The 27888-nt window shown below is 55.8% G+C and overlaps 1 protein-coding gene across 3 annotated transcripts in view; it reads right to left on the minus strand.

Moving 5' to 3' along the window:
• The window catches only part of Septin9 (septin 9), a 151367-nt gene that overhangs the window by 81854 nt on the left and 41625 nt on the right, over positions 1 to 27888 (minus strand). The window contains exon 1 of one of the 3 annotated variants that reach the window (XM_021640393.2): positions 4928 to 5261. The exons of the other annotated variants lie outside the window; for them this stretch is intronic. Within the exon in view, the coding sequence (XP_021496068.1) occupies positions 4928 to 4982 (55 nt within the window). The 5' untranslated portion in view covers positions 4983 to 5261. Of the gene's footprint in view, positions 1 to 4927; positions 5262 to 27888 lie in introns of those variants that run through there. 3 annotated transcript variants of the gene reach the window in all.

A 27888-nucleotide genomic window follows, 5' to 3' on the forward strand; every position in this document is an offset into this window, starting at 1 on the left:
ACAAGAAGGCTGGAGCCCACTGTGCACCTCCACTAACAAGGCCTTCCCCTTGTCAGGCCTTCAGGCCCGCTCCACAGTCCAGTCGGCAGGTGCACGCCCTGCGGCTTTCAGCACTCTTGCCCTGTGGAGGACATGCAGCTCCCCTTATCTGTAGTGCTCTGGGGTGAGACACTGCATCAGCCTTCCAGTAAGAAGGACCCTGCACCCCATGTGACCCCGACCTCCATGGAGAACATTGGCCAGGGAAGGAGGAAGGGGCTCCCCCACCCTGCTTCATCCGAACATTTGTCAAGGTAGGAGAGACTGCCAGAAAGGTTCAATGAATACCATGTCCCTGGGACTGGCCATCATGGGTGGTGACCGTGTTATCCAATCTGGTCCCCACAGTGGGATCAGACAGGTTCTTGTCTGTGTGACCTTCTAGCACTTAGGATCTATGTCTCATGCAAACATTTCTCAATTCCAACAGCTACAGCAACCCCCGAGCCCCTTGAAACCAGTTCTGTGCCCAGCGCTAGCTACTGACTGCGTCTCGCAGAATGTCTTTCCCCAAACCTTGAAGAGTGCTCTAGTCACAAGCCCACTGAGCCCAGGAAGAGATGGAGGCTCAGAGTGAGCTGGGGGCAGCCACCAGGTGCCCAGCCTGCTACCCATCACTCCCAGTAAGACCCCTCTCAATACAAACGCCGCCCACCTCCCGCCCATCCACCACCATATACTTCAAACCCTTCCTGAAATGCCACATGGCCCGGAGAAGATTCCAGGCTGATGCTCCCCAGAGGGGATGTGCCCCACCTCTTGCTAACCATCTGGCCCACGTAACCCTCGGTGGGGCGCTCACACACCTACCCTCCCCGTCTAATGCTTGAAGAACTTGTTTACATGGGGACAACAGACAGGCTTTCCTAGTATATGGAGTTGGGGATGTCCATAAAAGAGGCCACCCCCTCTCCACTGCAGGAAGCCCTGGCACCCTGGAATCCCTCTCAGCAGCCTGCTCAGGCCCTGCTCAGCCTCTTCAGCTCCCACACTAATGGCAGGGAGGCAGCGATTCCCAGGAGTCTGGAGAGTCCGTGGAAATCTCAGGATTCCTCTCGCAGAAGGCCCACAGGCATTAACGAAAGGACAGGCCTACGGCTCCCTGAAGCCAACAGGCCTTTCCTCCAGGGAACAAAGTGGCACCTGCATCCTGCCGTCACCACCACCCAAGAGGTGTCGACGCTTCCTGATTTCTTGGCCACCTAACTGAGAGGAAAGGGACCCCGGGACACCCAGGACCCAGTGCAAAAGAGCTTCCTCAGGGACAGAAGTGAAAAAGCCTTGCCGCTCGGTTTGGAGTGTTGGGCTTCTGGGCCAGATCTGTTTCAACAAAACATCAAGGACTCTCAGGATTGTTCTGGGTGTGCGAACTGGTTACAGCCAACGCTGTAGAAGAGCAGGCCAACAGCTGGCACTCCGAGCGGCTTGTAACTGTGTTTGCGATAACAGATCTGGCCTCCATTCAGGAAGCACTCACCACCCAGCTGCCCGGGCTTCTGCTGATTGGGAAAGGAGCGAGGAAAGGGGTGACTCCTCTTGCTACCCAGTCACAGAGAGTGGCGAGTCCCAGAGTCATCTCGTGGGGGAGGGGTGGGTGTTGGGAAGTACAAAAGTAGGAAATCACCAACAGTGAGAAACCAGCAAGATTAAAATCTGAATCAGCAGAATAATGAACCTCTTTTCATTCCCTAGGGAATGGGATAGAGGGAGGGAGGCACTTTTCTTGAAGGGAAACAAAGGCCAAATAGGGTCCTGCCACCCTCCCAGTGCCCCTGACAGAAAGCCAACTCTGAATGCCCACAAGACCTCCAGTGATGCTCACAAGTGGGACCCTGGTTCCTGGGGCGGAGGAGAAGGGGCAGGGATGGGGGTACGCAGAATGAAACAGAAAAACAGGAGAAATGAGTGCCCAAGACCATCCCTGTGACCAGGATTGCGCCCTGAGCCCACTCGGCACACACCAGCTCCACAGAGGAACGCTGCTCCAACCTGAGAAGCCTCACCCACCACTGCAGGACAGGCTGCTCTTGCCTCTACAGCTGCTAACGCCAAACCTCTTGGAGGGTAGGCAGGCTCTCTACCCCCAGAGACACACAGGGTAAGGGTTAGCCCTACCCTGGGGGATGGGGTGGGGAGAGCACCTGGGTCCCACCCTCTCAGCAGACCTCCACACATATCAAGAGCCTGTCTGTCCAGCCTCACAAAGGGACCCTGGGCCCCAGCAGCTGCAGCCAGCAGGGCTCTTTCCTCCCTCCCTCCTCCTACTACCTGGCACAGCCCCACACACCTGGTGGGAAGCCTGAGCAAAGACTGGATGCTTCCCCAGCTGACTCTGGCCACACTAACATCAGGGGACAGACGCCTCGCCAGAAGGCTCTCCTCTTTGCCTGGCACAATCAGATCTCTCCTTTCACTCAAGGTTTTGCTTCTCCCGCTCCTAATTTCTCCCTGCTGGTCTCCTGCAACACTCCCCACCTGGATTCAGGCTACCAGCTTGTCTCACCCATTCTGGGCTGGGTCACAGGCTCCCTGTGACCCTCCACCCATCCTACTGTCCCAGGCAGCCCAATCCCCACACCCTGTCCGCACACCAACTCAACTCCATATTCCTAGGACACATAAGAGGTCACTTTTTAGATGGCTCATTCCGTGCACAAGGCCTCTCCAGCACTAGTACCATGCATGAATGCACAGGCTCACACACACAGACATACACACATACATTTCCACTACTGATAGCCAAGGGCTAGTAATCACTGGGGACTCAGAGGCCTGAACCCATCCCCCAGCTGAGCTTTTCAGGGTCCACAGTTGGAAGACTGGCACACATAGGGAGGGGCAGCAGGGAGGCTCCCTTAAAACTGCCAACCTCTCTACCAGGATGCTCTCAATGAGGCCATTGTCTTGAGACTAAATTTGAGGGTCAAGAAACTAGCTTGGGAGACAGCCCAGTGAGGGCATGACACAGTGAGGAAGGAGTTACACAGAGAGCCCAAAGAGGCAAGGGCAGCAGCATAACGCAAAGGGTACCAGCTGCTAGACACCCCCCAACCCCGTCCCAATCCCCAAACAAGGGCATGACACAGTGAGGAAGGAGTTACACGGAGAAACCAAAGAGGCAGGGGCAGCCAGCCTCCACAAGGCAAAAGGGTACCAGCTGCTGAGACCCCATCACCACCCCCAAACTTTAAGAACTCTGCAGCATTCTGCAGAAACCCCATTCCCAATTCCTCAGGGGATAAAAGCAGAGGCCTGAATGCCCCCCAGGTCCTGAGCAGAGACCAAACATGGAGACCAGGACTTGAAAGGGGTAGTGCCTCCCCCCTTCGCCCCTCCACCACCTGTCCCCTCTCAGACCTTGCAGAGAAGGGAACTGATTGGCTGACTTTCGGATCACACTCCCAGGAGAATGAAAGGTCCCAGGGCAAAAGAGGGGTGCACAGAGGTGCAACCCAAGGAGCCTGGACAGTCACTAGAATGTGCAGAAGGCAAAACAGAACAAAACAGGCCTGGGAGACTCCAGAATAGACACGGACTCCAAGAGGTCCCGGCACTCAAGCAGCAACTCTCTCTGCCCTGTATCAGCACAGGACAGAAAGTGCTAGAACCTAAATATTGCCCCCACCACTGAGGGGACCAAGTGAGTGTGATAGTCCAGGCTCCTCTCTGCAAATGCCTGCCAATACCGCCCCCTCCCCAGTCTCTTTGCACACACACACCCTGATACACAGCTAGTCACCAAACTCAGAGATAAGACTGACATCAGGTGGGCTGAGGACAAACCCCTTGGTTCCAGCCATGGGGCCTGGAGCACCCCCAACTGGTCAATTGTAGGGCTAGGGCTGGCCCGGAACCTGGCTGCCTGTTACTCTGTGGGGCCCTTCCTCCCTTGCTCACAGCCCACCAGAGGGCTCTGCCCAAGGCTGCCGAGAGCCCCTCAGAGGGGCGGGGGCTGCAGGAGCGGCAGAGTCAGACCCGCCCCTCGGAAACCCAGCCCCAGACGCGCGCGGGACACCATTGTGTAAGCCTCCCTTCCCACTGCCTTTATTTACTCCGAAGGAGGACGCAGGACTAAGGGCCACGGCACCGGCAGTGGCAGTCACGAGGCCTCTGGAAAGCGCGCGCATGCAAGCCCGAGGCGGGGATGGCAGGCCCACCCTCGGAGGAAACGGCGCCCAAGTATCTCCGCACTTTGTAAACTCAGGACAAGAGACTAAGCGCTGTCCTTGCGTGAGCGTACAGGGGCCCCTCTGTCCCAAAAGGCTCTTCTTTCGCAGATGGATAAAGATGTCCAAACCTGGGTCGGGACTGTGGGACATCCCACCCTGAGACTCGCCAGGCTGGGATCCCCTCGGATGCCTGGGGCCTGCCGGCTGATCAACTTGGCAGCCCTTGCCAGCCCGGGCGGGTACTGGGCTCAGCCCCAACCCGGGAGCTGGCGTGGGGGAGGGGAGGAGGGCCACCCTAAGGATTCGGCCGAGGCGGGGACCTAACTCCACGCCGGTGAGAGCTGCGGGCGAGCACCCAAAGAAGAAAACCTGCTGGTTTCCAGGGTGGACTCGCGCTCCCTAGGGGTAGTTCCGAAGAAGCCAAACCAGCCCTCGAGGAGGCAACAGTCGCTGGGCAAACACAACAATAAAAGGAAGAACACCCCGAGGCAGTGCGAACCTGGGGTCCCCAGGGGGTGCGCGGTCCCCAACAACAAGGTCTATCAGCCACAGGATCCCTTAAACGTAGCTCTCCATGTAGGCAACGCCGGATCTGGGACGCTGAGCCCCGGGGTGAGCCATCGGGATCTCAGCCTCTCCTGTGCTCGCCCCGTCCCGTCTCCGGCCCGCCTGGAGGCTCCTGCCCAGCTCACCAAGCAGCCGCTGGGGCAGGCACCCACCTTCAAAGTCTGAAATGATCCCGTCCAGCTGTGCGTTGACCGCGGGGTCGGACATGGTGGCTTGGTGCGCAGGGAGTCCCGCAGAGACCTGGCCCTGCGCGCTCCCGGTGCCGAGCTGGCCGCCCGAGCCCCTCGGCCCCCACGGTCGGCTGAATGAATGGGGGAGGAAGGCGGGCGCCGGCCCCTCCCCAAGCACCCGGGCCCCCGCCCCGCCCCCGCCTCCCGGCTGGATCAGGTTCCCGCACCCCAGCCGGCCTCCGCGACTCGGCACTGGCTGTTGCGCCCGCCTGTCAAAACTGGGCCGGAGGGGGGCGGCGGTTTGGAACCAGAGCAGCTTCTACCGGGACTGCAGAGTCCCAGGCACACGACCTGAGCTGGCCCCCCTTCTTGCCTTCCTGGCGGGTGCCCAGGGGACCGCGACAGACACGGCCTCGGCCCCTCCCCCTCACGCCCCTCCGCGGCCAGATGTGGGCGGATGTGGAGGATGTGGAGGCCGGGCCACAGCAGCGGGCGGGCGCCGAGGGGGATGAGATTCCTCCCCTTCCCCGGGCGCAGTGCTCTTGCTGCCCCAGGTTTTATTTACGCCAAAGTTCCTGAGCGCCTCCTCCGAGCACAAGCACGGGGCCTGCAAGGGTTAAGCGGCTGCGCTAAACTTAGTGAGGGTCCACAGGACCCTAGACGGTTGCCTACAGAGCTGGAGTCCCGGGAGTCCCCCAGCATACAACGCGTTGAGAACTGCTACCCCCTTGGACCCTCGGGGGTCGCTGCTGCACCCTCTGGGTAGATAGGGTGCTAGAGAAGGGCGAGGGGGCCTTCAGAAGAAACCTTCCAGCGCCCCTCCCCCTTCCACTGTATGGGCTTCCTGAGTACAGAGTGGACCGCGACCTTTCCTCCAGAAGAGAGAAACCATATTCCTAACATCAGAAGGAAGGAAGAGGGCTGGCTGCTCCTGGGCCCCTTCCACATCAGTGGGTACCCGCAGCCTGGCCTTTCTCTGTCCAACTAGCCTTCACACTTCAGACGTCCGCTGGGCAAGCCCACAGGCTACACAGAAACAGCAGGCGCTAGTTACCAGGAAAGGTCCTTAGGGAGGCTGGGTGTTTCTCCACTTCCTGGATGAGCAACAAGTCTCCTGCCTGCTGTGCAGAGCGCTACCTTAGACCGGGGACCTCTGCAGGCAGGGCTGTACGGATTCAGAGCAGGGGACAAGTCCCTGAGAGGGAGTGAGTTACTCATCCCCTGGTCCTCAGTGGTGATAGGTGAGTCCCTGAGCTGTCCTGGGTCTGGGTCTGCTCGCTCCCTACGCCATCATTCTAAAAGAGTGGTAATGGGGACCTGGGGGTGGGTGCTGAGACCCTGAAGGCAGGTAAGGCTGCCGAGGTCTCTGGAGCAGAGGAGAAGCCAGAAAGAGGCTTGCTGAGGTTTTTTGGGGTTTTTTCCCCTTTTTCTTTTTCAGCTGCTGGAGTAGAATCCTCCCTTTTTCAGAAAACGCACTCTTCCCTCCCTCATGCCTCAGATGGTTTAAACTATTTTCAACCAAGTCTGTTTTGTGGGCATGGGAACTGCAAAACCACGGCCATTTCAGATGCACTCACACCAGGATCCTTCTGGGAGCCTCTCCTGTCGGAACAGGGGGCCACCCCTGATGGTTCTGCCTGGACCTAGCCTGCCTGGCAGTCTGACCATCTGGTCACCTGTCTGTCCCAAGTTTGGGGATTTCAGGGTTTAACCTAAGAAGGTAAGGCCCATACCACAAAACCCTGGGAAGATGCCGGGTCCCCGGGACGGCATCCAACCTGGGCAGGCGCTGTTCACTTTTTTTTTTTTTTCTTTTTTTTTTTTTTTATAAAAAGCACCTGGTAAGTGGAGACACACCCATTCGATTGTTCTCCCCTGGGCGAGTGCAGATTAGCACAGGCACAGCTCATTGTTGCTCAGCCTGTACCCATGCAGAGGAACCCAGCCAGGGTGCTCCCCCAGGGACCCAGTGGGACAATGGAGGAGGGGGCTGACTTCCCCAGCCCGAACACCCCTTGCCAGAACTCAAGCGACCCAGCCCTCTGATTCCCATCCCTTCACTGTAATCACTCAGCTGTCAGTAGAGGACCCTGGAACCTGCTACAGGCGTAAGCTCCTCCATCGGGAAAGCCGAGGCAGGTTGGGCCACCCTCCCAATAGACGTTCACCCTGTGTCTCTTCTCTTTCTGTCCCTAGAGGCCATAGGAAACAGCAGGGGACCTCCCTTCTCACCATAATTACCTTCTCTGAACTCCAGGACAACCCAACAGCAGTTTGTCTTGGAACCAGTGCTCCGTCTCCCCTGCCCCCAACCCCCCACCCTTTCATCATCCCAGCTGTCCCCAGATCACATGCTTGGCTATGGCACTCAACCCCCCCCCCCATGGTTTTGGGCTGCCTAAAGGGGCTCTAGCCTTGAACTTAGCTGAAGAAAGAACTGTAGGGCTCGGGCTCAGAGTTCTGTACTCCAGGCTGCAAGAGGACGCAGGGAACCTAACGGAAGGGAAGGGATGCTGTGCTTGACGTGAAACACACCAAAGGGCCTGCCTGCTCACGGGTGTGTCCCCGCTTCTTCCTGTCCGCCCCAAAGATAACACATGATTACTGGATGCTCACCACGTGACAGACTCAGCCTAAGGGTCAAGTATGCAGATAGGCTACAAGTGAGGCTGATGAGGGTACTGGGGTCAGCCTGTGTCCTGACTCAAAGACCAGATAAAAGATAGAAAAGAAGGCAGAGCCGGAAGCCCTCCGCAGTCAGGAGCAGACGCTGAAGAGAAGCTGCCGGAGGCCTAGAGAGTCAACCTGGAGCCATGAGGGGCGGGCCTCTTCCCTAGAACCATAGGACACACAGCCCTGCAGACACAGTGAGAGTGTGTGGTATGAAGGGAACCCCTTCACTGCAGTGTGAAGCCAGCCAGTGTATGGCAGTTAGGACAGCCAGACCTGAGCTCACACCTGACCCAGCAGATCAGATCGTCCTATGAAGCTAAGAAGCCATTTGAAGACTGTGGGGGACTGGACTGGTCAGGCAGCTCACTGTGTTGGGGAGGGGCTAAGAACATGGATCTAGAAGACCTGAAGAGCCAGAAGGAAGCAGTCAGACCTCTCTCTCTCTCTCTCTCTCTCTCTCTCTTCCTTTCCCTTTTGGACATGGGAAGAAACAGGCTAGAGAAGGAAGCCCATAGGGTCAGCCCTGGGGAATGGAACATAAAAAGCCTGGGAAAGAGGGTGCAGGGAGGGCTTGCGGAAACAGCCGCTTGGCATGCACATCAGGCTCCCTGACCCCTGAGCCCAGGTACAGCCTCAGCCAGAAGCGACTCAGCGGGGGGGGGGGGGGTGGCCTCCTCAGGGCACCTCAGTTGACTCCTCTCCGCTCGGCTCAATGTACACTGTATACACTGTGTATATATCCACTATATATCCACTATATAGCCGCTGCACACTGTCTACACACTATGCTCACATCCGTGCCCTGTCTACGCACTGTATGCAATGTCCTGTACGAACACTGTATGGACTCATGGACTCAGTATACACTGCAGGTGTGGCGCAGGTCACTGTAGAGCCCTCCGCACCCTCCAAGCTGTGGAACTCCTCCTCGTCTTGGCAAAATGGAGCCACTGTGGCCTACCTAGATGCTCAAGCCAAGCCACAAATCCTCCTGCATTCTCTTTCCTTCATCCTCAACCTCAAAACAGCTGGCCAGTGTACCCCAGAACATCTGGGGACCAGGCCAAGCATGCCTCCCTAGTGTCTAGCTGGATGCTATTTAGCAACGGCAATCTAAGGTTTGAAAACAAAAACAATAGCATCTGCAGGACCTGAGGCTTTGCCTGTAAGACAAGAGCTCCCATCTTGGCCAGTTGCTGGCCGTCAGTGTGACGTCATCTGCTGTCAAGCTGGGAACCGCTTAGCCCAAACCAGGAACATGGCGTGTCTCCCACACAGGTGCAGGCAACAGACTGGGACCCGGCTCAGGGCTGGAGCAGGTGTTAAAAGGAGTCTTGCTTATATCACCTTAAGTAATTTATTTTAAATTGTATTTCTCAATTTCATGTGGATGTGCACACGCCTGTGCTACAGCATGAGTGTGGAGGTCAGGACAATGGGCGGGAGTCAGTTCCCTCCTTCTACCAGGAAGATTTTTGAGGACTGCCAGCAAGCGCCTTTACTGGCTGAACCACCTCACTGGCCATGTGAAAGGTGTCTGTTTTTCAGACAGGGTCTCACTGTGTGGCACGGGTTGGCCTGGAACTCACTCTGTGGCCGACACTGTCCCGAAACTGTGACAATCAGCCCAGGGTATGGCCATACCGTGGCTTGCACACTGGCAAGTTCTGGGCTGTTGTAATCACAATCAATGCTCTGGTGAGCGCGGGGAGACACGTTTGCAGTCCTGCCCTTGGTTCTTTGGCGTTAGACTCTGACGTAAATGCTAAGGTCGCGGTGATAACTCTCTATAGTTTAGTTTTAAACCCTATCACATATAGTATTCTTTTTTAAACTTACTTCATGTCTAAGGCTGTCTGCTGGCATGTGTGTCTGTGCACTGTGTGCTTGCAGGAACCCATGGAGGTCAGAAGAGGGCATCGGACCTCCTGACACTGGATGGTTCTGAGAACTATGTGGGTGCTGGGAATCGACCCAGGTCTCCTGCAAGAGCAGTAAGCGCTCCTAACCACTGAGCCACCTCTCCAGCTCCTGTAATTTACTCCTCACTTAACAAATTCCTCTACATAACTCATACATAACTATGTACAGTCTATTGTTTACACTAAGTCATACAGACCTTAGTAGTAGCTGCTCCAGATTCCTCACCTTCACCCCTCCTCTTACTGTGCTGGCTCCTCCCCTGCCATGCTCCCCAGGGCTCCTGACTGACCACCCACTTTCCCTCCCTCTTCCCTCCTCCAGGCACCCACTGTGAGGCTTCCAAGCTTAGCTCAGACGCTCCCTGGGCCGCGCTCACACTGTATAACGCCCTCACTGCCTCTGCCTGCTGCTCTGGCCTCATCCACCCACTAAGCCCACTGGTCTCCTCTCTGGTCCCCATGGTGCTCCCTGCCCCAGCCAGCCCCTCCACCTGGACATGTCTCCCCAGCTGTGGCCTCGGTCGTTTCAGCCTCTGATGACAGACTGGCCATCCATGGTCCCCTCACCCCTACCCCGAGACCTCAGCCACAGTTACTCCCCCACCTCCAGATGGGCCACAGGGACTCCCAGCTCGGGTTCGGTCCCACTGAACAACAGCGCACAGTTTCCTTTGCTGGATGACAGGCTCGTGTGGGCTCCCGATGGAGGAACTGGCCCAAAGAGCCATGAAGGACAAGGAGCACTGTCACGGACTCCGTACACACTGAGCCACCCCGGTCTAGAAGGGTGGAGGACCACAGGCAGAGTTCTGTGTGCACCTGGGCCACCCCAGGGCCTTTCTGTCTGGGACGCCTCCCAGCCTGGACTGCTGCAGGCCAGCTGACTCTGAATCCTTCCCGCGAGGCGGCCTCTCGGTGGGCACAGCTGACAAGTATGTGCAGGCCACAAAGCCCGTCCCACCATCTGCCCAAGACATAGGCTTCCCTTCACAGACACACATGACTAATCTTCCTTGATTTCCCAGTCCCCAGCTGGGCCTGCCTCATGTAACCGTTTACAACAAAGCCTGACCACAGCGCCCGGGTGCTTATCTCCCAGCCAGGGGCTTTTTAAACAAAATACTCATTCCTCTTTCTAAGTCTTCTAAATGCAGGCTCTTGAGTCACCACAGAGGCTCCTGGCCTCAGAGCCCAGCAAATGCTCTGCTCTGGGCTCCAAGGGCACCCCCATGCCTCTGAGCTTACAAAACCCAACTCTAACAGGACCAAAAACTTCAACACTGCTTGACCTATTTATTTTCAGGTTCCCTCGCAAATCTGAGGGAGTTTTTGCCTCCTTTTGAGACAGAGTAGCCCGGGCTAACTTGAACTCTTGATCTTCTTGCTAATCCTCCCCTGTGCTGGGATTACAGACGTGTGCCTAACTTAGCTGAAAAAATTTCAAGTTAAAAAGACATGAAACCCAAGCCGGGCGTGGTGGCATGGGCCTATAATGTCAGCACTCAGAGGCAGAGGCAGGAGGACCGCTGTGAGTTCGAGGCCAGCCTGGTCTACAAAGCGAGTCCAGGATAGCCAAGGCTACCCATGGAACCCTGGGAGAAAGAGTGGAAGGAATCATCAAGAGGCTCCCCTCACCAGGCAAACCCCTGTACCTGAGCTCTAAGCATGGGCTTGTCCGATAGCTTGCCCAGTGACTATTGATGGTGAATTCACCTCTAGGATGCCAGAGTCAGCCCAGTGAGTTATAGCCCATATGGCAGGGAGACATGATGCCCATCTTTCCATGGCTCATGCATCCTCCATGATCACCCCCTCTGTCCAGCCCCCCAAACCGAACCTTCCTACACCAGCTTCAGAATGGAACAGCATCTCTACCATCCTAGCTCCCCATCCAAAGCTGGAGATGCAGAGATGGGAAAGGGGGCCAAGGAATGGGATCCACAGGGGGACCCAGCAAGCACGCCTAGTCCCAGGTCTGAGTCTCGGAAGAGTAAGCCACTAAGCTTGGCCCTCGGGCTGTGCCAGCTGCAGGCGCCTCCCTCTATGCTGCCAGGACTCTTGGCGGGGCCCCATCTCCACCGGGGAAGGACAGGCTGTTCCCAGGGGCCTGCAGTGCTCTGGCCTCTCCTCTCTAAAGCAAGCACCCTTGCTCTGTGGGGTCTGAGGCTGGAGGCAGCTTGCCACCGCTGCAGTCTGGGGAGCGGGGCTGAGTCACCAGGCTGCCCTGCTTCCACGTCAGCGCGGTTCAGAGTAAGAAGAAAGCCTTCATTTTCAAAGTCGTGCCCAGGAGCACCTCCCCTCTCCATCCCCGCCCTTGCCCATGGCCTGCGACCCCAACAATGCCCCTGCCAGCCCCAAGGAGGGACCCTCACAAGCAGACAGAGATGACTCAGCTGGGAACAGGGACCCACCTGGGAAGGGCAGAGAATAGAAACTCCCCACACACACACTCTTCTGTACCTCACAGAGGGTCTTGCAAGGCTCATCTGCCCCCACCCATAGCTCTGTTGGACTCTACCTCCCTGCACCTGACCCCAAGTATCCCATCCCTATACTCTAGTCACTTCCAAAGATGGAGAATCTTAGTACCTAGCAATGCTGCTCATTCTGTCTTTGACCATTTCTGGCCTTGGTAAAAGAGATACTAGCACCTCCTAGCACTCAGGAACCAGAGGCTCCTGTCTCTGGATAAAAAGCCAAGGCCAACTTCAGCCATATAGTGAGTTCAAGGCTAGCTTGGGCCCAGAACAAACAAATAAAAATAAGAAAAGTAAAAGGAGATAGAAGCTGAGGTTGGCTGTGGTGGTACTGCATTTGCTGAGCGGATTTGAGACTCCGGGATCCATCCCCAGCACAGAAAATGAATGAACAGGGCTGGGCACGAGGCTGGGCATGGAGCTCAGCTGGCACGGTGTTCACCGAGCATACACACCACCCTGGATTCAAACTCCAGCGCTCCATAAACAGGGCACAGTGGTGAAACCCTAGAACGTGGGCACGTGGGTGTTGGGGTTATAGGGACCAAGAGTTCAAGGTCATCGTTAGCTGTGTAGTGGTTTTGGCTACACAGGACCTTGCTTCACAGGAAAGGAGAGAGGGAGCTGGGGGAGTGGAGTGCACACTGGACCTTTCGGTCCCACCTCTCTGAGGTTTGCTTCCCTGCCTGCTGTGACCACCTGCAGGTCTCCCTCAGGGAGAAACAGAGGTGAGAGGGATAAGCCAGAGGGAGAGGAAGTGAGGTGGGAAGATAGAGAGGGAGCGGTCAGGCTGACACTGTCAGCTGTCACCGGCAGAACTGGACACCAACTTTGCTCTTTGCAGAACAGCAAGCAGGGAGGAAGCAGGACCTTGCGTTACTGGGTCACCCCGGGGTCTTGGATTTGGGAGCATCACCACCCCGCCCAGTCAGGAATAGATAAGACATCCGTGTCTGCAGTGGTAACTGGCCTATCGGAACTCAGACATCTCCCTCTCCTCATCCCCTGACAAGAGGTGCCAGGCCAACCTGGGTAGCTGAAAGAGAAAAGACTTAGCTGCTAGGGGACTGTCATTTCATCCACTGGTGGCCACGAGGATATGGCCATGGAGTCTGCACACAGCCTCGAAGGCCCCCTAAGCACAGCAGGTAGACAGGGGGTAGACTCTCTCAGCTACATCCGGACTCGGTTTCCGCCTCGGCCAGTGTTATGTTTAACGTCAACCGTCACCTCGCTAAGTCTAGAACGATCTGGGAGAAGAGTCTCGGAAGCCTCTCAGACCGCCTTGATTCAGCTGAGTGGGGAAGACTTGCCCACTGTGGTTGGTGCTATCCCCTAGGTCAGGAGGAAGTAGGCCGCTGAGGTGTCCTGCAGGGTTCAAGGCCTCCAAGCCCAACAGGCCAGTTAAGCATAATTCCTGGGACCAACACTGGGGAGGGAGAGAAGCAACTCAGCAGGTTGTCCCTACTTCCACACCTGTGAAATGGCGTGACATGCCCACCACACACTAAATTAATGAGTTGATTATTTTTAAAAGACAAGAAAAAGGGGGGGAGAAAAGTGAGCTGAGCACAAGCAGCCAGTGCTCTCTGCTTGACCTTGCTACACTGTAACCAGCTTCTTCCAACTCCTGCTTCCCTCCACACACGATGGACTGTCCCCTTGAACTGTGACCCCAAGCAAACACTTTCTCCCTTGATTTGCCTTTGTCAGGTATGTTACCACAGCAACAGCCGGCAGTGAACCCAGAAGCACGGGTGTTGTTAGGGTTCTCTAAGATGGCAGAGCCAGGCCAAAAGGGCCAGAGGCTCCTCAGCTCTGGCCACTCCCTCCGAAGGGCTGTTGGAGGAGAAGCATGAATAGTCAAGGGGGGATCTGAGAGGCTGGAGTTTTCCATGTTCCCTGTCCACCAAATCCTGGTACTTTCCTGAGACAAGTCACACCCCAGACTCCCACAGTGGTTCTGTGAGAGACTGGCAGCCAGTCTAGGCCAGCCTCCCTCTGTCAGGCTCATGACCCGCCTGGGAAACAGGATGGGAGGAAAGGGGAGCGGCAGGCAGGGCTCTGAGGAGAACGTGGAGCTGCTCTCTCTGGCCAGTGTGGCTGGAAGCCCCAGGCAGCCTAAATGGGCCATTTATCCCCGGTGTGCAGCGACCTCCGGGACTAATGAGTTTGCAGTTCACACACCCAGCTCCTGCTCTGTCCCTGCTCCCCAGCGTGAGTCACAGTCGGATGACTGCACACTGAGGGCCCTTGCCAGGGGCCTGCCAGCACTACCCGGCAGTCTGAGACGAGAGAGGCCGACCCAGATGACAAATGACCAGACCCCTGGCCTGGGGACCCACAATCATTGCTGCCGCTCCACACCTAGGGGTCCTCCATATTTAGGGGATGCTCCTCCAGGGAAACCCCTGGCTCCAGATGACTAAGCAGGGAACACACCATCTTCATGGGAACTTGGACAATGGAGAGCTGAAGCACTAGCCTAGCATGGCCACAGACCAGGAGGGAACAAGCCAGCCATGGCCTCGGGAGAGGGGGGGTGGGGGATGGAGGGGTGGTCAACTACCACTGCCTCACTTTGAGGTCCAAGTCCTGGGATGATACCAAGTCAGACAGGCCTCAGAGCTTTGTTAATTAACACTAAGTACATGGGGCATTGGGGGGTCACGACCCACTGTGATTCCTGCTCCAGGGGACTAGCACCCATACTTCCCATACCCACATGACATACACATAGAGAGACAGGTGAATAAATCTTTTAAAAATAAATAAAGGGGCTGGAGAGGTGGTTCAGTGGTTAAGAGCGCCGGCTGCTCTTGTAGAAGGCCCAGGTTCACTGTTCAGGCCCCATGAGGCAGTTCACAACAGCCTCTAACTCAGCTGTTAGGGGATCTGATGCCCCCCTCTGGCCTCTGTGGATACCGCACACAGGTGGTGCATATACATACATGCAGGCAAAAACATTCATACATATAAAAAAAATCTTTTTCTAAAAAAAAACCACTGTCACACCAAGAAATGGTGGTGTAGGCCTCTAATCCCAGCACTCAGGAGGCTGAGGCAGGTGGAGCTCTGTGAGTCTGAGGCTAACTTGGTCAACCAATTGAGTTTCAGGACAACCAGAAAGACCCTGTGTCAAAAACAAAACAAAAAAGCACTCTCACTATCCCTACCCATTCCCCCGAACTCCTCACTCCACGTCCGACCTCTTCCCTGCCTATGCTCCGGGCTTCTAAGCTCACAGTGGGAGGGCTTCCTAAAACTCAGGCATGGCTGGCTCAACCAAGGCCCCTCAAGGTCGGGACGTGAGCCCTACACACAGTCCAACTAGAACTCTGGAAACTTGAGGCATCATTTTCCAGGATGTCAAGATGGGTGCTCCGGCAGGGACCCACCGGGTAAACACCCCCACAGACACACGCACAGCCTGGCCCGATCTAGACAGTCCCTCATTGGCACTGGCTCTCCTGGGTGATTTTTTTTTCCCGATTGTTTGTCACGTTTAGTGTATTTTATTACAGAGGGCCCCCAGGGAGGGTCCTGCCAGCGGAGGCAAGAAGCCAGGAGTGAAATTAGCCTTGACTTCGGAAGGTCCTGCCAGCCAGATGGGCCACCTCTGTGCAGAGTTGCTAACACCAAGTAGACATTCCTCACCTTCAGGAGCAGGGCGGGGACATTCCCAGACAGGGTCATGTCTACACTGGGTCTATGGCGGTTGTAGGGACCACAGAGCCTGAGTGCCGGTGCTTGGCCGGGGCCCAGGCTGCTGTCTTGGCCCTGGGAGTGCCCAGCTGAGCAGAGTAGCACAGCTGAAGAGCAGGAAGTCAGCCTCAAGTCCAGAGTTCAGGGCCGCGCACAGACCCAAGTGGGACCTTGGGGGCTTGAGGCATCATTCCCCAAGAGATCAAAATGGGTGTTCCAGCCTGGGTGAGGTGAGTGCCCCCTCTCCCGCCCCTTACAGGGAGAAAGAAGCAGTGAAACCCGTGAGGGACACAGGATCTTCCTCATGGCTGTGCAGGGCCACAGAGACTCAGGTTTGATCACTCTCTTGTGAATAACCTAGACCATCCGTCTAGGGAACACCCAGCACTGTCCTATTGCAACCTAAAATTCCAGAGCCTGTGTCACCCTCCTGCAGGACCACGTCACCTCCACGACACCCACTCCTCATGCCGCCTACCCGCTGAGCTGGACGGCACACGGCCGCTGCCACAGCCCTTGCCCGGGTCGCCTGGCCATGTGCCCACTGCAAGTCTGAGGTTCAGTTTAAAGGGACCCCTATCAAGCGAAGCACAAGGCAGGCTCTTGTTTGCCCCTGTTTGACCTTCTTTTGCTAGAGCTACAGAAGTGTTCACTGTGCACAGGGCTAGCCAGCTAAACGAGACATTTCTCATTCTCAGCCGCCCTGGCTGCTGGGGAGGGCCCACGCAACCAGGTCCTTACTGGTGGAGAGGGACAAGGAGAGTATTGAATTTTCAAGGCCTCCTCTTAAAACGAAAAGCACCGGTCAGCACGATCAGCCCTGTCCCCTGTCCTGACTTCCTTTCTCTATGGCTGGAAGGCAGCCTTTCGGGCAGGGGCTGAAGCAACCGTTTTCTCACAAAGCAGACGTTACATGCTGTCTTAAGATAGACGAAAGAAACAAGCTGGGTCCTGGGTGCTCTGGGCCGCCAGAGGCTTCAGTCTGGACTAGGACATGAGACGGAAGCAACTTATCTTGCTCAAGTACCTGCCATTTTAGCTTATCATCATCATTATCATCATCATTATGTACAGTCAGGGGTCACCTTACTGACACACTGTGGGGACACCAACCAGCCAAGTGAGGGAGGAGTTTCTCGAGGACACGGTGGGAGTCCCAAGCACCTAGCAGTGCTGGCCCAGGAAACAGCAAAAGGGATAGCCGTGTGCATCCAAGCCGTAATGTGATTTTTCAGACTGGAAATAGGGGCCTGAGCCTAACAGAGAACACAGCTAGCCTAAAAGAGGGGGGACGGTGGGTGATCAACACAGGTGTGCCCAGAAGCAGCAGAGGACAGGAAAATCACGAGGGAGCCAGGCAAGTCAGATGGGAGCTTGGCAGGAAAGAGCCAGTCGCCTCACGGAGGACGGTGTCCCCAGCATGGGGGGTGGGGGAGGGGTGAGCTCGGCAATAGACTCCATCCCCCAGACACTGGGTCTTTCCATGCTGCCTCTGACGGACCCAACCCCCAAGCAAAGACACCTAGCTCGGAGGGACCCACGATAACATGCTAAACACCAAAAAGAAGCTCCATAAGTGGCCACTTTGGTCTGAAGCAGATGGTCCACACACCCCACACACACACACCGTTTAACAGTCGTGAGACCTGTTCTGAGCCAGGTAAGGAGATTTGCCAAGGATGGCAGGGGGCTGATGGGCGAATGACAGGGCCGGGATTGGAACTGGGTCCTAACCTCTCCTGTGCGCCCTGACTATGCAGAAGTGACCCTGGGTGCCCGCTGTCTGGAGGGGACAGCAGTCAGGAATCTTGAAAGTGAGGCTCTGAGCATTCGGCAGTGACCCTGGAAGTGATGAGGAATGACTGCAAGCTAGTTCAGGATGCATGATGACACATACCTGTCATTGCAGCTCTCGGGGAGGCTGAGACAGGAGGATTTCTGCCAGTCTGAGCCTCCCCAGGAAGCTCCAGGGCAGCCTGGGCTACAGAGTGAGACCCTATGTTATGCCTGCAGTGTGAAATGTCCTCCACAGGCTCCTGTGTCAAACAGTTGGCCCCAGATGTGGTGCTGTTTGGGAAGGCTGTGAAACATTTAGGGTGGAGACTTGCAAGAGGAAGTGTGTCACTGGGAGGTGGGCCTTGAAGTTGATAGCCTGACCCTATTTCCTGTTCTCTCTCTCTCTCTCTCTCTCTCTCTCTCTCTCTCTCTCTCTCTCTCTCTCCTCTTTGCTAATTCCATGTGACTTACATGCCTGTTGCCATGTCTTCCCAGCAAGGATGGCTGTGCCCCTCTGGAACCATGAGCCAGAATTAGCCCTTTCTCCCTTAGGTTGCTTTTTCCAGGATGTTTTATTACAGAAACAAAACTAGTGAACCAACATGCCCTGACTTTAAAGAGTAGATCCGCAGGAGGAGGAAGGATGGAGGGGTTCACGGAGCAAAGGAAGGCAGCCTGGAGTTAACGGTGAGTGATGGAGCACAGTGATTTCAGGGCGGGAAGAGGTAGCGGAGCCACTGCAGCTGCCAAGCAAGGGCGGGCACAGCAATGAGCATGTGTCAGGATGACAGTCCAGCCACAGGGCGGCCGCATCTTCCCAGGACTCTGAGGACACAAGGATAGAGATCTGGCTTCCTCACCCCTGACCTCATCTTCTCCCTTCTGATCCAGATGACTTTCCAGGAAGCATGAGCCAGCTCATTGTCCTGCCCTGTGCTTGGGGCCCACCATGCATACGTGTCAGGGAACACAAATGCTCCTCCCTTGACATCCCAGAGAAAGGCCCCCAGCCCACCTGGGCGCCCAGCTGACTTCCTGGTATCTGACTAGCCTGTCTGGAGGCCACCTCCGAGGAGGAGCCACAAGGCAGAGAGCCATCCTGGCCTGACCCCTGCTCAGAGGACCAGCAGGGGGTCCAGGATGGTAGGAAGGGCATTTGGGGGACAAGGGACAGGAAGGAACATAAGGAGTGGGGAGGGGTGAAATATGGATGGAGAGAGGGCAAACAGCCCCTTTCTGAGGGCCTCCTGCGCCTCCCACGGCTTATTGTACCTCCTGGTCTCCGGGAGGCTCTTCCTCTCACCCGGTTCTACACATGCTCTGTCACAGGCTGCAAGACAGCACCCCCGTGGTCCTATGCCTCCCCCTTCCTTGGGGTAGAGTATGGGCAGAGGGCACTGGAGCCCCCAAGCTCCCCAACAGTGGGTGTCAGCACTGGGTCTGGATCCACGTGCCCAGCCCCCACCTCCACCCCTGCTGGGTCTCTAGAGTTGGCAGCAGAACCAGAAGATCCACAGCGAGGCGCCCTGCACTGAGGGGGCGCACACCAGAGCCCCACGAATACCAGGATGTCTTGGATTAGAGAGACTGGTGAGGTCCAGACAGACATCAGTGAACCGCACCCACAGCCCTGCAGAGTCTGGTGGTTTGTTTTTGATACTAGATATTTCATGTGTTGGTTTTCCGCAGAGGATGGCAACTCTGGGCTGGACCACAGGGACAGAGCCAAGGACACTTCTCAGGCCTCCCGAGTCTGCTTAACCTGACCCTGGTATGTCACACGGAAGTCCTTTGTGGTGTGCCAAGGATCTCCCCCTCAGGTATGACAGCCATGAGACACATAGATTCAGATCCCTCCTCCAGCTCTTTGGGTGGCACAGATGCAGGCTGCAGCGGTCAGGCACCGGTCAGGACGATTGAGGAGCAGCTCAGCGCCTCCCACGGGAAGGGGCATCTGCACACAGCGCTCCGCACATGTGGCTGACAATCACCAGCACAGCATGCCGGAGAATCTGGTGCCCAGCCCCACAGCAGCAGGGTGTTGCTCAGCGCCAGCTGCTTCCCTGATGTCTCCTGGAGTCAGTGTCCAGGGAGGCACGGAGGACCCCTGTCCCTCATGGTCAGACACCCAAAGGCGGACACTGGACCAGAGGCTACAGCGGGGCAGGTCAGCCAAAGCCTTCAGTGCTTGGCCCCACAGGTGCTTGGGAAGCACAGACTCAGTTGCTCTGTGTTTTTCAAACAACTACAATGAGCCAAAGAACAGCCTATTACGCAGCTAACTAGCTCAGACACCATCTTGAAGGCTGGGAGCATGAAACTCAGTGGGAAGAGTGCTTGCCTAGCACACATGGAACTCTGGGTTCGGTCCCCAGCACTGCACATCTTTCATCCCAGCACCCAGGAGGATGAAGCAGGCAGATCTCTGAGTTCAAGGCCAGCCTGGTCTACAGACTGAGTTTTAGGACAGCCAGAGCTACACAGAGAAACCCTGTCTCAAAAAACAAAACAAAACAAAACAAAAACCAAACACACAAACTAAAAGGAATTCTACTCTAGCCTGTGCTTACAGAAAACTTATCTCAAAAAAATTTTTTTAATTAAATTAAAACACCAATGGGCTGAAGAGATGGCTCAGAGGTTAAGAGCGCTGTCTGCTCTTCCAGAGGTCCTGAGTTCAAGTCCCATCAACCACATGGTGGCTCACAACTATCTATAATGAGATCTGGTGCCCTCTTTTGGTGTGCAGGTATACATGCAGACAGAACATTGTATACATAATAAATAAATAAATAAATCTTAAAAAAAAAAAAATCTCCATCTTTATTTCTCCCTGGCCTTGTATAAAGGTAAGAACCAGCATTTGAAGGTGCTCAGAGCAGGGCAGGAATCCTGGCCACTGTCAGCTGTGGAGCGGGCATGTGAGTCCACATCTTTAAACACCACTTCCCCTCAGCCCACTGCCACATCCGGTGAGATGCCGGCAGTTGGGCACCGGCCCGGGTAAGCAGGTAGTTGGCATAAAGGATCAGTGGTCCCTGACCCTTGTGTAGCAAGGAGATACTGGCCCTTTGCTGCAGCGGCCACAGCCCATCCATTGTTTGTCCACCCATGATGAGGGCCTGAGAAAGGCAGTCGGAGCCAGCAAGCCCCTCACCTGCTCCTCCCAGGCCACCCAGGGAGGAGAAATGACCTGCCGAAGAGTCACTTCCTTCCCTGACAGCTACAGGGATGCTGATCCTCCTCCCAAGGGTCCAGCCCGCAGATGAAGACGGGGGTCCAGGCCGAGGGGGTGAGAGGCGTGTGGGAGTCGGGTGAATGCACTCTAAGGGCCAGCGAATTCGGACTGGTTTATTCCCAGAAAAGAGAGCACCTTATTTAGCTTTGGGCGACCAATCAAGTTCTTCCACGCCACCTCCCAGCCTGCCACTGGTGGTTGGTCTCTGGGTAGGATCCCAGATGGCAGGCCACAGCAGGCCACACACCCTCTGCCCGACTGCTAGGCCATAAGCCCCAATGGTCTCTTGCCGGGAATGCCCACACAGAATGCTGCACCTCCCGAACCAGCCCACAAGCCATGAACCACCGATGTGACGGCAGCCAGAGCCAGAGAGGCTGGCCATGAACCCAACCCACCACGTGCGGGGTCATTCGGCCTTCAGCTGGGAGGGGCTCCAAGCCCAGCAGAAGCTCTGGAGGAACTAACTTCCCAGACCCTGAGCCCACCACAGAGGGCCAAGGTTACTAGACCCTTCCTTGGTGCCTTAGCCTCACACCAGACGAAGACAGCAACTGTGGGAAGAGGGAAAGATGACAGTCAGGCCTTAGACCAGTCCCCTGGCCCCTGAGGGCCTCCATTTTGTCAGCTATAAAATGAGACGGGTACCATCCCCCTCAAAGGTGCATTAAGAAATAGAATGCGCTAATATCAGTAAAGAGATGAGAACAGCACCGGCCCAGCTTCAGGCCTCAGCTGGAACACTCAGTCTCCAGGCTCACAACTGTGTGCACTTGCATACGCACACACTAGTCACACGCACGCACGCGTCTGTGCTCTTACGCACATGAAACCATCTGCTCACACTTTGCCAGAGCCTGTTAGGTATTTCGTTTCCAAGCCTAGCCTCCGACTGAGTGGAGCTGAGGTTCTGTTTCCATAGGAACCAGGGCAGCAAGTTTCCTGTCAGCCATGCCGTTGGAAGGAAAGGGCAGAGGGATGGATGACAGGACAGAGCCTGGTGACACCTAGGGGCCTGGCCGTGAGCCCCCACGGCATGCAGACCCGTCAGCACAGGGCCACGGGGAGGTCCTGCCTCCTCAGCCATCCACAGCAGCCACACAACCCTTTCTTGGAACGTCAAGGCCCAGCAACTTGCTACTTCCGGAAATATCCTATTCTGTTAACGTGAAGATGAGGAAGCCATGTTTTCACACCTTTCAGAACACCCCAGGTGTCTAGGACTGTTTCGGTGTTTGGGGGAGTTCAAAGGCTCACCCCCACCTGACAGTCCCTCGCTCCCTCGGCACGAGTGACCGCAGCTGTCCCTCAGCACCCTCTGCTTCCGCAGCCATGCCATCCTTCAACCCGGGCAGAGCCCAAGCCCCAGCTTTGTGATCACAGCGGGTCCTTCCTGGGCCAGCACCAGCTCAGCACACCCTCTCTTAGGACTGAGCCTCTGAACAAGGGCAGAGCGTGCCCCCTGAGGAAGATACCAGGAGTTCAGGCTTCACCCCATCACCTGTGGCTGTGACTTTATTTGGAAACAGAGTATCTGTAGCTATCATGAAGTTAAAATGAGGATGTGGTGGCGTGTCAGGGCCTGATCTAACAGCCGGCGAGGGTAGAGGGTAACTTAGACACAGATGTACACATCTGTACTACACAGACACATGCATACACAGATAAAGACACGCTCACACAGGAGCACACGTACAGACACACGATGCACACAGAAATACATATACAAGACACATGCATACACTCTATCTCTGTCACACACACACACACACACACACACACTCAGAGAAAGAGAGAGCGCCAGATGAAACAGAATAGAAACGGGAGTCACTCCGCCACACAAGGCACACCAAGAATTCCTGGCCACCACCCCAAGGTGCACCCTCAGAGGCCCCGGCCAGCTCTGCCCACACCTTCCTTTCCAGCTCTGTTCCCGTAGCTGGCAGTAGCACCCCACACACACAAATCCTTCCCCCCCCCATTTCGTCTCCTGGTTAAGGTCACACGTTGCTCACCCCCACTCCAGTCATGCAAATCTTGGTGAATTTTCCCACGTCCCACCTAGTGCAGCTGGACACTTCTGCACGTGGGCCCTCGCACCACCATCCCAGCATTCCCTGGGCTGTTTAGCTCCTGTCCCTGACCCTCATGGCTTCCTGGGGACCCAGACTCAGCCAGAACTTGTGGGGTTTTGCTTTCATTTTTGTTGTTATCTGTTTGCGGCAGGGCCTCAGTCTGCAGGCAGTAATCCTCCTGCCTCAGCCTCCTAGGCTGGGGCGGCAACACACTTATCTCAGAAGCTGTGCTTTAGCTAACAGTCCCCTAAGGCTCCTGGGCCAGCTGGGAGGGCGGCTAGGCTGCTGCCGACCAACCCTTCCTGGCGTGGAAGCTTCTAGGCTCTGCCCTTGGCTGGGCTTCCAGGGGCAGGGCTGAAGGCCATCTCTGAGGTCAGCCTTCCCACTGCCCAAAGCTCACATAGAGGAGGGCACACCAGCTTCAGTGTGGTGACTTGTGGCCTTGTAAGACTGCCTGGGACCTAGCTATGCCCCCCCCCAAGCCCTTCAGAGACCACGATGAGTCCCTGTCCTGTCCCACACAACAGCTCTTCAGCCCGAAGCTGCCCTGCCCCACCCCCATTCTCTGTCGCCCTGGACGAACAGCAACAAAACATGGTTTCATGCCAAAGGTGGGGCCTACAGCTTCCCAGGGCCAGTTTCCTGCCAGGCCTAGGTACTGACCCTGGGGGTGCTGGCCCTTGGCTGGTGTATGTGTTTGTGTGTACTTGCCGCGTGGAAGGGTGGAGAAGCAGGTGGAAATTCTGTCAGACACTCAGAGACACTGAAAATAAAAATGAGAGGTATGTGGACACACACACACCAATACCTGTAGCCACCCCACATTCAACACACACACATACATGTCTTTGACATTTCCTTTACTCTGTGCACCGTGAAAGAGCACTGCACTTGGGAGGCTAGAATCCAGTGGCTTTGGGGGGTCGGGTGATTCCCATCAGGGCTCCAAGTGTGGGAGCTGGTTCTGCAGCACCCCCCCAGCCTCCTCCCCACCTTATCCCACCCTGTTTCCTCCCCTTGGTTCCTCTTCACCCACACTGGTTGCTCTGACCCCAACCTTTGAACCTGGGTGTGAATCATTTCCTCTTTCAAAGGCGTGTAGGAGCCCATGTGCACACACACAAGCAAAGCCAAGGGGAAAGCAAAGAGGCAGGCCTCCTTCCGGACCTGGCACTCTGGCCTGTGTCCAGGGGCTGGAGGTGCATGAACGGGACCAGAGGTGACACACACAGGCCTGGTCTAGTACAGAAGAGATGTATGGGCCTCTGTCAGAACCACCCCAGCCTGAACCACCCTGCCTGTCTCTGGGAAGTACAAGCTCAAGGAGAAGCCAAGGCTGGAGACTCTGGGAGTCCGGCTCTGGTGGTGTGAACAGAATGGCCCCCACAGGTTCATGTCTGAATGCTGTCCCCAGTGGGTGGAACTGGGAAGGACTGGGAGGCGTGGCCTTGCTGGAGTTTTGAGATTTCAAAAGCTCATAGCACTCCAGCTGGCTGTCTCCCTTTCTGCCTCCTACACAGTGGGTGAGGTGTAAGCTCTCAGCTCCTGCTGTGCGGTCCCTGGCATGATCGCCGTGGTCTCACTCTGAAACTGCAAGCAAGCCCCAGTTGACTTTCTTTCTGCAAGTCGCCTCTTAGCAGCAATAGAAAAGTAACTGGGAGGGAAGGTCAGTGCCTCTGGGATGCCCTTCCATCCATGCCCGGGGAGCAGGTCCCAGGACCCCAGGCACACTGGGAAGAGCAGCAGCGCTCTGTGGCCATCCTGGGATGCCACTTCAGACCTGGGCAACAGGAGAGAAGGGAGGCTGGGCCTGCAGCACACACATGGACACAGCTGAGCCCTGAAGGCCACGCCCCAAATCCAGGGCTGCTGGCAGGGCGAGTCAGCTCCTGGTCCAGCCCATGACTGTGACACCAGGGCCACCCAGACCAGGAACTAAACTGTTTCTGCGCCCTACAGTGAGGCAGGCTGAGCCTGACGCTGCCCACAAGCTCACAGCGGGGAGGCACTGTCCCTGGCAGCTCTCTCAGAAGAAAGCTTGGAAGGCCGCACCCTGAATTTAGGAGTCAACAACCAAAGACAGCACAGGGTGGCCTCGAGTGGGCGGGAAGCCAAGGAGCCTCTGTCCTGGGGTCCAGGGCCTGCCTTCGAGGGTCCAGAAACCCTGGGGCTGGGCTCTCCTCACCCCAGCAGCTCTCCCACTCATCTTCAGGGTCGACTCTGACCACCCGCAGCGTCTGTCTGCGTCTTTCACAAGTCTCTGCCTCTTTGGACTGGGCTTCTTCAACCCTTTATAGCTAGTTATATATGCGTGCGCACACACACGATCAAGAGCCCAGGCAGTGACTAAGCATCAAATAAAAAGGATGTGACGCTGGGGAGATGGCTGAGCCAAGCAAGCAGAAGACCCAGCACGGACAGGAGGTGTGGAACCCCGCCTGTAATCCAAGGACGCAGAGACAGGGAATCCCAGGCTAACACCGACAGCGAGCCCGTGTTCAGCCAGAGGCCTCAGTGCAACGGAGGGAAGACACCTGACGTCAACCTTGGGCCTGCACATGTGTGCACACACACACACACACGCGCACACAGGCGGAACATAAACAAGACGGGACTCATGACTGGTCACGGGCAGCTACCTCGGGAAAACCAGGACTACTCAGTAAACTGAAGCCAACAAATGCAATGTAGCTGTGACATTGATTGTTGCACTAGGGCCGGGCGCAAACATACCTGTCCCTGGTATGTTACAAAGAAGTGTAATTAAGAAGCAGATGGGTGTGTGTGTGTGTGTGTGTGTGTGTGTGTGTGTGTGTGTTTGGGGCTGCAGAAATGGCTCAGCCAGTTAAGTACCCTCTGTGAAAGCGGATGGACCTGGGTTGATCCTCAGAGCCCGGGTTAAAAGCTGCCTGTGGCAGCAAGCACCTTTACCGGCAGAGCCGTCCTACGTGCCCCCGTCCATATTTTTAACGTGTGTGGAAGACGTCTGTGCCCTCCTCAGTCACTCTCCAGAGAACCTGGAGTTCACCAACTTGTGAGACTGGTCAGGCGGCCCCAGGGAGCCTCCTGCCTCCACCGCCTGGGTGCTGACGTTAAAGTCTGTGCCTGCCTGCCTATCAATTAATTAATTAGGGTTGTTTGTTTCTTTGTTGAGACAGGGTTTCTCTGTGTAGCTCTGGTTGTCCTGGAACTCACTCTGTAGACCAGGCTGGCCTCCAACTCAGAGATCCTCCTGCCTCTGCCTCCTGAGTTCCCCGGAACAGTTAAACAGCACAGGGAGAAAGCAAATTTGGTTTCTTCTAACCTCCTTTAATGTTCTTTTGGTCATTTTTTTTCCTTGAGACAAGCTTGCTTCAAGCTCTCAGTCCTCCTTCCTCAGCCTCCTGGGAGCTGGGATTACAGGTGTGTTCCACACGCCTGGTGGACAAATTTGAGTTTCAAAAGTGGATCCACATTCCTCACGTCGGTGAATTGGCTCAGAGGGGTTGGTCACGACATTCCTCTGGCCATAGGCTTTAACGACAGGGCCTCACTTGCTCTGTAGGCCTGGCTGGCCTGGGGCTCACACACACAGCTGCCTGTTCCCAAGTGCTGGCTGGGAGGAAAAGCATTCCAGCAGGGGAAGGCCGTACGGGTGACCCTCCTTTAGGACTCCCCCACTCCAGCCCGGCAATCTGGCTGACGTCGGTAGCTCTGTCTTAAAGAAATTAAAAAAAAAAATGGCCTTATTTTTCTCTCTTTTTCCACTTCCTTGATTTCTGCCCTTATCATCATTACTTCCTTCCTTCTACTGACTTGGTGGCTTAGTCAGGCCCTGGCCAGGAAGCAGCTATGGTATCAGCGATCTTAACCGCAGCTTATAAGGTGTGTGTACGTGTGTGTATGGTTTTCCATTTGTTTCATTTTTGAGACATACATTATTGTTTTGTTTCTGTTCATTTTTGTTTTATGTGTGAGTGTTTTGCCTCCGTCAATGTCTGTGCAATATGTGTGTGCATACTTGGTGCCTGTGTAGGTCAGAAAAGGGCATCAGATCCCCTGGAACTGGAGTTATGGATGATTGTGAGCCACCGTGTGGGTGCTGGGAACCAATCCCAGGTCCTCTGCAAGAGCAACCAGTGCTCTAAACATTGAGCCGTCTCTCCAGCCCCCAATACGGTCTTGCCCAGGAAGACCTTGAACTTCCTGTGTACCCCAGGCTGCTCTCATACTCTTGATATCCTTCTGCCTCAGACTCCTGAGTGCTGGGATCACTAGGGTGAGCAAGCACACCTGCCGTGCAAACTGTCACCGATCAGCAAAGGTGACTAAGTACTGAAAGTGTTTGCTAAGTCCCAGAGGATGACTCAAGCCATCCTTGTCACACAGAGTAGTCTCTATGACACATGCGAAGACTCGGTTCAGGGGTACACAGGAAGAGCTAGATTCTTCCACACTCAGGGAGCTGTGTGCTCCACGCCCTTTCAAGCCTCCTGCTCGGCCCAGCTGCTCACTTCTCACCTTCAAAGTTGCCTTCCTGAGGGGTGGAGAGATGGCTCAGCCTGGACCGCTCTGGCAAAGCTGACTGCAGCTCACAATTTGTGACTGTAGCCCCAAGAGGATCTGTCCTCCCCGAACACCTGAAGTCATGCACACACACACACACACATACTCACACACACACACTCACACATGCGCACACACACACACTTAAAAATAACAAAAACAAATCTAAAACAATCCTCCTGATAAATTGGCAAGCAGGAGCAAAGGGTCCCCATGTTTGATGAGCAGAACCCCAAGGAGGTTCCCAGTTCACAGCTGATTAGATTCCCAGAAGCCCAGCCTGGCAGAGCGGCACCCATACCAGGACAAGCCTTTAGGGTCTGAGCCCCAACCTGTGGGGGCCTGCGGGCTGGGCCGAGTTACAGGACGGCGGAGCCCTCCGCTGCCCCACGCTTGTGTCAGGAGCCCCCTCCTGTTTCGAGAGGATCCCAGGAGAGACAGTCTATTTGTTCCACAAAAATGTATATCCAGTACTTCAGTCTACAGCAATGCCAAAGGCCGCAGTCCTCAGGAAGGCATCTGACAGCACTCA

The sequence above is a fragment of the Meriones unguiculatus genome, chromosome 7 (assembly GCF_030254825.1).
Source record: "Meriones unguiculatus strain TT.TT164.6M chromosome 7, Bangor_MerUng_6.1, whole genome shotgun sequence".
Taxonomy (NCBI): domain Eukaryota; kingdom Metazoa; phylum Chordata; class Mammalia; order Rodentia; family Muridae; genus Meriones; species Meriones unguiculatus.